The 12,551-nt window shown below is 39.1% G+C and overlaps 1 protein-coding gene across 3 annotated transcripts in view; it reads left to right on the forward strand.

Moving 5' to 3' along the window:
- The window catches only part of BAZ1B (bromodomain adjacent to zinc finger domain 1B), a 72,719-nt gene that overhangs the window by 26,373 nt on the left and 33,795 nt on the right, over positions 1 to 12,551 (forward strand). For all 3 annotated transcript variants that reach the window (XM_053213213.1, XM_027041958.2, XM_053213212.1), the window contains exons 6-7: positions 2,509 to 2,706; positions 10,705 to 12,406. In XM_053213213.1, coding sequence (XP_053069188.1) covers positions 2,509 to 2,706; positions 10,705 to 12,406 — 1,900 coding nt within the window. The remainder of the gene's footprint in view (positions 1 to 2,508; positions 2,707 to 10,704; positions 12,407 to 12,551) is intronic.

Here is a 12,551-nt window from a genome sequence, read left to right on the forward strand (position 1 = left end):
TTCTCGGAGAAAATGTGCTACAGAAAAATGTGAATGAATGTGTTTCTACGGTAAATTCTAGGCTTTTGTAGTCTTTGTAATTATGATCTTACGTTAAATTGTATTTTTTTCCCCTAGGAGATAGCATACTGTTTTCTTTTAATAAGAATTATTAGGGTCTAAGAATAATTTGCATTTGAGTTTCAAACTCAGTTTGAAAAATGAGAATCGGTTCGCAGCAGTTACGGACTTTCTCCAGGAAATAGCTCTTCCCAGTTAAAAATAAAGCAATTTGTAATAAACTCAGAAACCAAGTCAGTTCTCATCAGCGCTTTTACAAGGTATCTGTGAAGCTAATAATCTAAAACAGTAAATACCCTTAAAGTAACTTAGTGCTAAGTTTTGATTCTAAGGTTTGAATGTTTTTAATATGTCCAGAGTCAGGACATCGCTTAAATGAATTGGCAAGAATTGTTTTCTTAGTGGCATATAAAACACTGTGTTTTTTCATTGATAGTGTCTTAGAATCCATGAAATATGGCATATTAGTTTCAGGTACTTGTATACCTGTATGTGTAAAATCTTGTATTTAGAAAGAGGCAAGATGGGCTGCTGGATATGGAAGATAACTGCACATTTGTCTTCCTGTTCAACTGTTTATAGAAGAAACAGCTAGGGCCTGAGAAGTTGAAGAATTCTGTCAAAGTTCCTAATTTAGTAAATGAGCGTGGGAAGGAGTATAATAACCCAGTTCTTTTGGCTCTTCAGAGTGTTGGATTTTTTTTCCCACCTCAAAAAGTTGACAAGTCTTATTCTATTTTGACTCTTTTTTTTTTTTTGAAGATTTTAATTTTAAGTAATTTCTATACCCAACGTGGGGCTTGAACTTAGAACCCTGAGATAAGAGTCGAATGTTCTTCTGACTGAGTCATCTGATCGCCCCCAGCACTTTGACTCCATTTGTTGTATAGTTGATGTGAAGGCATTGCTAAATTGTTAGGATTTCTTTATATTTGAAAATTGGATGTTAAATACAGTTTTTCACTAAGTTTCTTCACCTTCAGCAGGGTTGCTAGTTAAAATATTATTACTAGGGAGTCTCATCCACTTCCCTGATTATCGTTTGTATTCTTACTGATGAGTGTGAAGAATGTAAATTGCTTTGTTTACGTGTAGTAAATAGAGGAAGATAGAATATACAAATAAGGGTAAAAGATATTTCTAATCCTGTGCTCAGAGATGATATTTGGTGAATATAGATGTGGTTAATGGTGGTTAGCTTGTTTGTTTTTTTTAGAACATTGAGTAGGGGCAAGGGGCAGAGGGAGAGAGAAAGAGAATCTTGAACAGCCTCCATGCTCAGCACAGAGCCCAACACAGGGCTCCATCCCACAACCCTGGGATCAGGACCTGAGCCACCCAGGTGCCCCAGCTTTTAAGTGACTTTTGAAAATAGGAGTCGGGGCACTGGCTGGCTCAGTTGGTAAAGTATGATACTTGATCTTGGGGTTATGAGTTTGAGTCCCATGTTGGGTATAGAGATTACCTAAAAATAAAATTTTAGGGGGAAAAAAGAGAGGATTCTATACACACTATTTTGTAACTTGCTTTTTTCATTTACTATATGGTAAACGTCTGTGATGTCATTAAATTTTTTTCCAAAATAGTATTTTCAGATTGTAGTGTGTATGATAGTCATCAGGGGGTTTTATTAAAAAATCTAGATTCCCAGCCTCTACTGCCAGAGATTCTTCTCATTCAGTAAGCTTGGGGGCCAAGAATCTGCACCATAGACGATTCTGATAAATTCGTCCTATTGAGAAACATTTTGCCCCTATGGTTGTGTATATTATATGTAATGTATTATACATAATTATATGCATGTATATATTATATGCATATAATGGTTGCATTCATTCATTGTATGGATGTATTTTATTTTTTTCAACGTTTTTTTTTTTCTTTTAAATTTTTTTTATTTTTGAGACAGAGAGAGACAGAGCATGAACGGGGGAGGGGCAGAGAGAGAGGGAGACACAGAATCCGAAACAGGCTCCAGGCTCTGAGCCATCAGCCCAGAGCCTGACGCGGGGCTCGAACTCACGGACCGCGAGATCGTGACCTGGCTGAAGTTGGACGCTTAACCGACTGCGCCACCCAGGCACCCCTGGATGTATTTTAATTTAAAAAATGAATTCCTTACTGATGTACCTTTATGTAGTTTTCCCTTCCCCCCCCCCCCTTCCTTTTATTAGCAGTTGACAGTCCATTTATTTCTAAATTCTTAACAAGAGGAATTGCTGGTTCAGTGGGTATGCACAGTTTTAGGTCTTTGATACATACAGATAAATTGCCTAGGGATGTGTTTAATTTAACATTCTGTTTCTGAAAATTATTTTTCTTTCATCTAGTTTATAGCCCTGTTTTATAGAGGGAGTTATGATTTTTCTGGAAAGAACATAAATCTTTGTTCTCCGTGGTTAATTGCTTTTAACCCCAGTGGTAAGTTATTTATATTTGTTAACCTAGATCATCAGTAATGTGCCAGCAGACAGCTTGATTCGTACAGAACGCCCACCAAATAAGGAGATACTTCGATACTTTATACGGCATAACGCATTACGGGCTGGTACTGGTGAAAATGCACCATGGGTGGTAGAAGACGAATTGGTGAAGAAATATTCCCTGCCTAGCAAGTTCAGTGACTTTTTACTTGATCCATACAAGGTAAGGTGACTATTAATTTTTAAGAGCAAGGTAGAACACTTAAACGAGTTCATTTTCTTCAGTGGCTCCAGTTAGATTAGATTTTGAGCTCTTAACATCAGATAATGGATTCAGAAATTTTGACATCCATCTATTTTATGTAGATGATGATGTGGGGTTGATATTGAAAATCTCTCCTAGATTGATTTATTTTTTACTATGGTTGATTAAAACACAGACACACACACGGTTTTTTGCCTCAGATTCTTCTTGGAATGAGGTATGACATAAATAGGAAAAAATTTTTTACAAATTAATTCCTAAGAATGAAAACTGATTTTGTATATCAGATAAGATAAACACATCAGCAGCCTTGAAAAAGACTTGGAATGGGTATTAGTTTGTATGGCAGATTAGTAGAAAACCTAGCATTTCCCTCTTGAAAATGTTTTTTTTGTTTGTTTGTTTTTTGTTTTCTTTAATCAACTCGTTTGATCTTCCAAACAATTCTTATAATGTTGTGTCGGGTGTATGTGTATTTTATATACATATATACATACATACATACCTACATACACATACACATAATCTTATTTTCCAGTTGCAGGAACTGAGGCTAGTCTAATTAAAACCAACAGAAACTAAAATGACAAAAGCCAAGACCTTGGCCTCAGATTTCTGATTGTCTTTTCTATCTCAGGGTTTCTCCAATAAGATTTTTTTTTTAATGTTTGTTTATTTTTGAGAGAGAATGTGCATGTGCATTCAAGCAGGGCAGAGAGAGGGGAGTAGAGGATCTGAAAAAGGCTCTGTACTGACAGCAGAGAGCCCAATGTGAGGCTCAAACTCACAAGTTATGAGATCATGGCCTGAGCCGAAGTTGGATGCTCAAACCTACTGAGCCACCCAGGTGCCCCTCCAATAAGATTTTTTTTTAATGTAAGTTTTGAGAGTATATATGTCTTTCGTTGGCAACTTTACTGATTTGCAAACTGATATTTCACCTTTGTCTTTGGGCCAGGATAGGACTGGCAGAGGGCTACTGATCCATTTAAAACAGATTTTTCCCCTTCCTTTCAATTTTGAAAAATGAAGCACATCTTGAGGCATACAATTAAATTACTTCAATTATTTTAGACTGATTTTGCTGACAAAATTATATTGAGAAATAATTTTATTTCTCCAACCATAGTTTAATATTTAGCATGTTTTCTTATTTCAGACCAGCATGATCAAGCATTTTCTTCCTATGCTCTTTAAATTTTTATTATTTGCATAAAAAGGAAAATTAGAAATTAATTGGCTTTTTCTAAAATTTTTTTTTTTTTAACGTTTATTTATTTTTGAGACAGGGAGAGACAGAGCATGAACGGGGGAGGGTCGGAGAGAGAGGGAGACACAGAGTCTGAAACAGGCTCCAGGCTCTGAGCTGTCAGCACAGAGCCCGACGCCGGGCTCGAACTCACGGAGCACGAGATCATGACCTGAGCCGAAGTCGGACGCCCAACTGACTGAGCCACCCAGGCGCCCCAATTGGCTTTTTCTAGATCAGTACTAAAGTTTTTTATTTACTGAGGGGAAGTTTTAATTATTTGTCATTTCATTGCTATAGAGTTTTGGAATTCTGGTAAGGCTTTCAGTGTCTATAACATAAGATTACTGTCATTACTGTATGAAAATCCTATATAAAATCATCTCTGAATGAGTTTTTAGACCCTTGGATCATTTGAGTCCTTAAATATTTTCCTCTTGTTAAATCTTAACAGCTGTCTTTTATGTATTTTAGTTTAGTTTAAGTATGTGAATGACATGAAAGACTTAAAGAAGAAGAAGAAAGACTAAGTATTATTTATGGGTAAAAGGTCTTTTGGGCTAATAAGAACAAAAAAGCTGATCCACACTTTCTGTGGATGCTTAACTCACTTTCTGTAGGAGCCAGAGACTAGAATTCCAGGAGTGTATGAATAAATCACCTATTCTCAAATTTTCTAATGAGGTCTTAAGATACTAACTTAATAGAACCTGGCTATAAGATTGAGGTTAGGAATTGTAAGCTTGTTTAGAACAAAGTGCTGCCTAAAGTCAGTGATTATGCTTAGAGAAATTGAGACTCCTGTAGAATACCATTCTACACAGTAATTCTTATCTCCCCGTACGATTTGACCTGTCGCTGATTTTGTCTCCTGAGTTTTGCATATAAGATGTGTTTTTCCTATTTGTAGTTTTCTTAAGGAACTTATAGCATCTCAGCCAGGACAGAATACAGTAAAGACATAGATAAGTAGACCATAAAACAATGCTTTGGATTTTCTTTCTTCATCAAAGGAGATTTTAAATAATGCCTTGAGGATTCACATTGATCAGATCTATGATCTGCCTATTCCAAAGTCAATAGCTTGAAAAAATTGTTTTTCTCTCTTTGCCTTCTCTTTGGATTTTGTAGAACTTGATATTCTGCCAGGCTGCTGAATGTAGCTACTGTGGAGAGAGAGGAGACCTGGAGAGAGGAAGCAAGTTCTGAGCAGTAGTTTGAGGAAAGGACCAGCAGGGAGAGCTTAGGTGGGAGAGAGGAAAAAGTTATTTAGGGATATGGAATTTTGGAGTGTGAGCCGAATAGGGCCTATTGTGATAATAAGAGTGTGTTTGTGGTCTTACAAACTCTAGAACATAAAACTTGACTAGAAGAACTATCTTACTCATTTTATATTCTGTGATACTTAGTATAGGTATAATAGGTGTGTGGCTTGTGAAGTCATCTCTTTAAGAAGTACCATTCATTGAAAAAAAATGCAGTGGACAGTTGAGTTTAGGGATAATGACTTGGGGGAGTGATTTATAAGGCATTTATTTGTGTGATCCCAGTCATCTAAGATGAAATCTGCTATCTTGGCTCATTGCCCTTTGGTAATAACATTGCAGCTCTAGTGTTTTGTTACTCTTATTTTAGATTGGTATATCCTAGTAGGGAAGCTTTGGTTTAAGAAAAAAAATTTAATGCTTATTTATTTATTTTTGAGAGCGAGGGAGAGCACAAGCCGGAGGGGCAGGGGCAGAGAGAGACAGAGGGAGACACAGAGTCCGAAGCAGGCTGCAGGCTTTGAGCTGTCAGCACAGAGCCCAACGGGGGGCTCAAACTCCTGAACTGCAAGATCATGATCTAAGCCAAAGTTGGATGCTTAACTCACTGAGCCACCCAGGTACCCCATAGTAGGGAAGCTTTTGGATCAATATATAATGGCTAAATGCTACTTTTTTTTTTAAACATTTATCTATCTATCTATCTATCTATCTATCTATCTATCTATCTATCTCTATCTATTTATTTATTTATTTTAGAGAGGGGAAGGGAGGGGGAGAGAGTGAGAGAGGGAGACACAGAATCCAAAGCAGGCTCCAGGCTCTGAGCTGTCAGCACGGAGCCCGATGCGGGGCTCAAACTCACCAACTGTGAGATCATGACCTGAGCCGAAGTTGGACTTTTAACTGACTGAACCACCCAGGTGCCCTGACAAGGCTATTTTCTAACATAAGTATAGTACAGGTATCAAAATCAGGAAATTAGCATTGAAACAATACTGTTATCTGCAGTTCTTACGCATGTTTTGAAATTTGTCCCAATATTGTCTTTTTAGCTAAATTTTGTTTTTGTTTTCACAGGCTCCAGTGTAGTATCATGTATTATGTTTCCTTGTTTTGTGACTTGTTAGGAGACTGAGGTCTCCTCTGATCTGAAGCAGTCTCTCAGCTTTTCTTTGTCTTTCAGAAACTTTTGACATTTTATAAGGATACAGGCCAGTTATTTTTATATGATGCTTCTCAATTCAGGGTTATTTCCATATAATTACATTCAGGTTATGGGTTTTTGGTAGAGATACCACAGAATTGATGTTGTGTGCCTCTTAGAGTGAATTATATCTAAAGGCACCTGATGTAATTTAATTTTGTCTCATTACTTAATGACATTATATATTTTTAAAGATGTTTCTTATCTCTCCTAATTAATGTTTCAAGTAAATGTTCAGGGTTTTGATGTTTTTCTTTAAATTTGCCTTTGGAATTTTCTGTTTGAGTTAGAGACTAGAGCAGAAGCACTTTATTTTTTTTTTATTATTATTTTTTTTAATGTTTATTTTTGAGAGACAGAGAGAGACAAATCATGAGCAGGGGAGGGGCAGAGACAGAGGGAGACACAGAATCGGAAGCAGGCTCCAGGCTCTGAGCTGTCAACACAGAGCCTGACGCGGGGCTCGAACTCATGAACCGTGAGATCATGACCTGAGCCAAAGTCAGACGCTCAACTGACTGAGCCACCCAGGCTCCCCCGAGCACTTTAAAAATAAGTTAACTTTAGAAGTACTTAAGACTATTTTATGGTAACCTATTTTGCACATTTGCTGATAAAGACATCTAGAGATTGAGGCGAGCCCATTGTGTGAGTGTTACCTTGAAACTCCTACCACGGCTCCTGGGGTGAATGTAGAGAGAAGTAAATGTTAGAATACAGATTGCTGGAGTTTTCCAGTGCAGGGCTCTTGGCCACTTACTATCAAGTTAAATTTAGCATCTGAGTGAGCTGCTATAAATAAAGTTTCTTCATTTTTATCTTATTTAATAGATTTTCTTATTTGGGGTGGTGGTTTGTTTCACTTGACAGGGAGCAGGTATAGAATTGTATACACTTTTTCTTAAAGGCTTTCACATTGTGAGACATTCATCAGTATTTCATTCCTGTTTAGCACTTAGAAAGGGCCTTGCCTAAAACCTGTAATTCTGCTATTCTGGGTGTCCATTCTTTTCTCCCTCTCTGTGCACTATTCCGATAGATTACTTATGCTGAATGGGGGATAGGGAGACCCTTAGCACATAAGTGGTTTTATACTTTTTCAGATCCCCCTGAGTCCAGCCATGCCGGCTCCCATGTGGCTGTGACTGCCCAGCATGCCCTATGCTGAGATGATCCAGTTACTGAAGGACTGCTCACGCGGGGAGCCGGCCTGTTGGGAGGGGGTTGGGTGAGTTAATTTCTTTCATTTTTAAGAAAAAAAATTATATGGTGTGATTTGGCCAAAAAACACACCTTACAAATAAAAATAAATGGGTTGCTGGACCCTCTCATGGCTAAGCCATCCCAGCTCTTACATCAATTCTGCATAGTATAATGCTTCTAAATAGAAGAAATTTAAAGAACCTTATGAAAATTTGAGTGACTTTTTAAATAGAAAAGTAATCAGTAAATTAAGAAGTGGCCAAATTATAATAGGCCCTATTAAATGATACCTATTTGAAATGGTAAAAATGAAACATAGTCTCACGCTAGTCTCCTTTTTAGTGATAAATTTCATTTTAGAATGACTTTAAATATAGCCTGTTATCCTGAGCATTAGAAAAAGTATCCATCTGTTATGTCTATACTCTGAAGATTTTCCAAGGCTGGTTGAAGAGGATGGCTAACTTGTCTTTAGTTAACACATTTGTCTTTAGTTCCTGCCAGAGTAGTTTTGGGCCTTAGTCTATGATTTGTAGGGTGGTCTTTGGAGTATTGGTACTATTACTGTCCAAGCGGAGAGTGGAGTCTCACATAAGCTATCTTTGCTCACGCTTGTTAACATTTTGAAATCTAGTTCTGGGGAACTAGGACTGGGAAATTCTGCTTCTGGAGAAAATATCCCCTGAGTTACAGATAGATATTGTTTATGTTCTATAAACTATGAAGCCTCTTTGTCAGCTGATATGGAGGATGATAATTGGGGAACAAAACTTACAGTTTTAGTCAGGCAACAAAAACAGCCCGCTAGAGGAACAATAATCTGTAATTGCCTGTTGTCCGTAAAAGGCAAAAGTTGGAGACTTGGGGCGCCTGGCTGGCTCAGTTGGTGGAGTGTGCGACTTTTGATCTTGGGGTTGTGAGTTTAAACCCATGTTGGGTGTAGAGATTACTTAAAAAAATAAAATCCTTGAAGCTGGGGACTTAATCAAAAGGAGGATGTTAGGTGTAGTCCACTCATTCATTGCAGACCGTATTTCTCCTACTTGTGCTGCCTTGGTTCTGTGAGTTTGTTTCTCTGGTGATTAGATCCATAATGTTTAAATCTTACCTGGTGTTGCAGTACAGCTTATTACATTTTACCGTACCTGTTTACTCCTGACAAGAGCATGGGTGTTCTTTCCTATCATCTCTGGGGTGTACTCCTCGTAGCACTTCCTTCTCGCCTTTTTAAAGGAGCTCATCATTTCATGTTCCATAGTGTTTAGCTGCTTCCTCACCTGCAGTCTCCTCTCCTGTGGGCCTGTCTTAACCAGCTGCCTCCAGGCTGCTGTCTATATGCAGCTTCTGTCAAGTTCGTCCTTCCCACTCAAACTTTGAGTTAGGCTCAGGTCTCTGAGTGCCCTCTGTGCTTAGTTGCTTTTGGTAACAGTAATCAAATATTCTAAAGGTTTTCTAATCTTTCTCCTAGTCACTAGAATTTTTTTGAAATTGGCTCTACTTTTACTTTGCTTGGTTATTATTTCATTTAGTTTACGGTTTAGCTGCCAAGCTTTTTTCTTTGTAATTACATTCTTTAAAGTTTGAAAATCAGGGCGTCTGGGTGGCTCAGTCGGTTAAGCGTCCGACTGCAGCTCAGGTCATGATTTCACGGTTCGTGAGTTTGGGCCCCACTCAGGCTCTGTGCTGACAGCTCAGAGCCTGGAGCCTGCTTTGGATTCTGTGTCTCCCTCTCTGTTTGCCCCTCCCCCGCTCATGCTCGGTCTCTCTCACTGTCAAAAATGAATAAATGTTAAAAAAAAAAAATTTAAGTTTGAAAATCCACAGCTTTTTTTTTTTAAATCCACTGTTAAACAGAAACCATGGTATTATGACAAGTTGACTGGGTTCTAACCTATTAACTAATTCTCTATGAAGGGGATATGGTGGTTTGAGGAGATAGGAGATAGATATGTGTCCAGGGGAGAGGGAAGTGAATGGACTAAAGGAATATGTTAAATCGATAAGGAATATATTAAGGGTGGTATTCAGGATGCATTTGAGGTACCTGGTTCTGAATTTAAAGTGAGACCACACACTGCGTTTGTATCTTTAATTCCATGCCTGTGTAAGCTGAACATGTATGGGCCAGGGAACTAGGTGTAGTAGAGCAGGAGAGGCCAGGGAACCAGAGGTTCATGCAAGATTGATTATAGCAACTGACCGGAATTTAATGTGGGTAAGAAGAACAAGGAAGCGAGTGTGCAGAAAGTTTGGTAGAACTAATGGATTTAAGGTCCTGGCAGGGATTAAAGGATTGCAGAGTTGGGCTACTAGAGGGAGTGAATTTCAAGGACATGAGGGGATTGTATGAGGTTGAGAATATAGAGGGCTTATAGTTAGTAATGTATTCACGGGAATGAGTTCTCGATGTGTGGCGACAGGACAAAGGGGAGTTTGAGGAACCAGGGGCGGGAGGGCTCCCTGTTTATGAGCAATGATTTTTGTTGTGGTATTGTAAGTAAGAAAATATGCTTCTGTATTTAGACAAAAATACTTAAATTTTTCTACTTAAAAGCATAGAATGTTCCTAGTGGGAACAGAGGTTTAAATGATAAGAAATCCAAAGTAATACTTTATTAACTCTTTAGATGTTGCCATTTTCTAAATCAGGTATCCTCAGTCTGGGATCCACAGATGGATTCTGAAATAGAATGCAGAATTATCATATGTTGCTTCTGGGGAAAGGGCTCACAGATGTCATTAAAATATCTAAGAATTGCTAGCACCATATATAAACAGAACACATATAGTTACATAGCAAAAATGTTTAATTTTAAGAGTATAGATTTTTAAGTCTGGCTATCAGTTTTGTATTGATAGGGCCAAAACATCAACTAACATTCATGTCTTTGTTTAGGGACATGGTGTCTTTGAACAGAAATGAATATGTATCTTTACCTAGATAGCTGGGGAAGAGGGCCTTTATGATGCTTAAGTGTTGCTTCTTTAAATTAGTTTTTAAAATTAATTTTGCTCCTGTTCTTAAATTCTAGTACATGACTCTCAACCCTTCTACTAAGAGGAAGAATACTGGATCCCCAGATAGGAAGCCTTCAAAAAAATCCAAGACAGACAACTCTTCTCTGAGTTCACCACTAAATCCCAAGTTATGGTGTCACGTACATTTGAAGAAATCCTTGAATGGCTCACCACTCAAAGTGAAGAACTCAAAGAATTCCAAGTCTCCAGAAGAACATCTGGAAGAAGTGATGAAGATGATGTCACCCAACAAGCTACACGCCAACTTTCACATTCCTAAGAAAGGCCCACCTGCCAAGAAATCAGGGAAGCATAGTGACAAACCTTTGAAAGTGAAGGGTAGAAGCAAGGGCATCCTTAATGGACAGAAATCCACAGGTAATTCCAAATCTCCTAAAAAGGGCTTGAAGACTCCTAAAACCAAAATGAAGCAGATGACTTTGTTGGATATGGCCAAAGGCACTCAGAAGATGACCCGAGCCCCACGGAATTCTGGGGGTACACCCAGGTCTTCTAGTAAACCCCATAAACATCTGCCTCCTGCTGCCCTACACCTTATTGCCTACTACAAAGAAAACAAAGACAGGGAGGACAAGAAGAGTGCCCTGTCCTGTGTTATCTCCAAAACAGCTCGTCTGCTCTCCAGCGAAGATAGAGCTCGTCTCCCAGAAGAGCTGCGAAGTATTGTTCAAAAACGCTTTGAGCTTCTAGAGCATAAAAAGCGGTGGGCCTCTATGTCTGAAGAGCAGCGCAAAGAATATTTGAAAAAGAAACGAGAGGAGCTGAAAGAAAAGTTGAAGGAGAAAGCCAAGGAGAGAAGAGAGAAAGAAATGCTTGAGAAACTGGAAAAGCAGAAGAGGTACGAGGACCAAGAGTTAACTGGCAAAAGCCTTCCGGCGTTTAGGTTGGTGGATACCCCCGAAGGGCTACCCAACACACTGTTTGGGGACGTGGCCATGGTGGTGGAGTTCTTGAGCTGTTACTCTGGGTTACTCTTACCAGATGCTCAGTATCCTATTACTGCTGTGTCCCTCATGGAAGCCTTGAGTGCAGAAAAAGGTGGCTTTTTATATCTGAATAGAGTGTTGGTCATCCTCTTACAGACCTTATTGCAAGATGAAATAGCAGAAGACTATGGCGAATTGGGAATGAAGCTGTCAGAAATCCCTCTGACCCTACATTCTGTCTCGGAGCTGGTGCGGCTCTGCTTGCGCAAATCTGACGTTCAGGAAGAAAGCGAGGGCTCAGACACGGACGACAATAAAGATTCAGCACCATTTGAGGATAATGAAGTACAAGATGAGTTCCTAGAGAAGCTGGAGACCTCGGAGTTTTTTGAACTGACGTCAGAAGAGAAGCTCCAGATCTTGACGGCCCTCTGCCACCGCATCCTCATGACGTACTCGGTGCAAGACCACATGGAAACCAGACAGCAGATGTCTGCAGAGTTGTGGAAAGAGCGGCTTGCTGTACTGAAGGAAGAGAATGATAAGAAGAGAGCAGAGAAACAGAAAAGGAAAGAAATGGAAGCCAGAAACAAGGAAAATGGAAAAGAGGAGAATGGGCTGGGCAAAACTGATAGGAAAAAAGAGGTTGTGAAGTTTGAACCCCAGGTAGATGTGGGAGCTGAAGACATGATTAGTGCGGTGAAGAGCAGGCGGCTGCTCGCCATCCAGGCTAAGAAGGAGCGGGAGATCCAGGAGAGAGAAATGAAAGGTAAAGAAAGCCTTGTGTTGGGAGCAGAAGGGAAACCCTTTAGAAGGTAGTAGAAGGAAGGAAATTGCCAGGGTACAGTCTCTCTTTGTCACAGTTGTTCGGTTATTTCTGTATGCAGTAACCCAGACCCCACTTAGGCAGTATT

This window comes from Acinonyx jubatus, chromosome E3 (genome assembly GCF_027475565.1).
Source record: "Acinonyx jubatus isolate Ajub_Pintada_27869175 chromosome E3, VMU_Ajub_asm_v1.0, whole genome shotgun sequence".
Classification (NCBI taxonomy): domain Eukaryota; kingdom Metazoa; phylum Chordata; class Mammalia; order Carnivora; family Felidae; genus Acinonyx; species Acinonyx jubatus.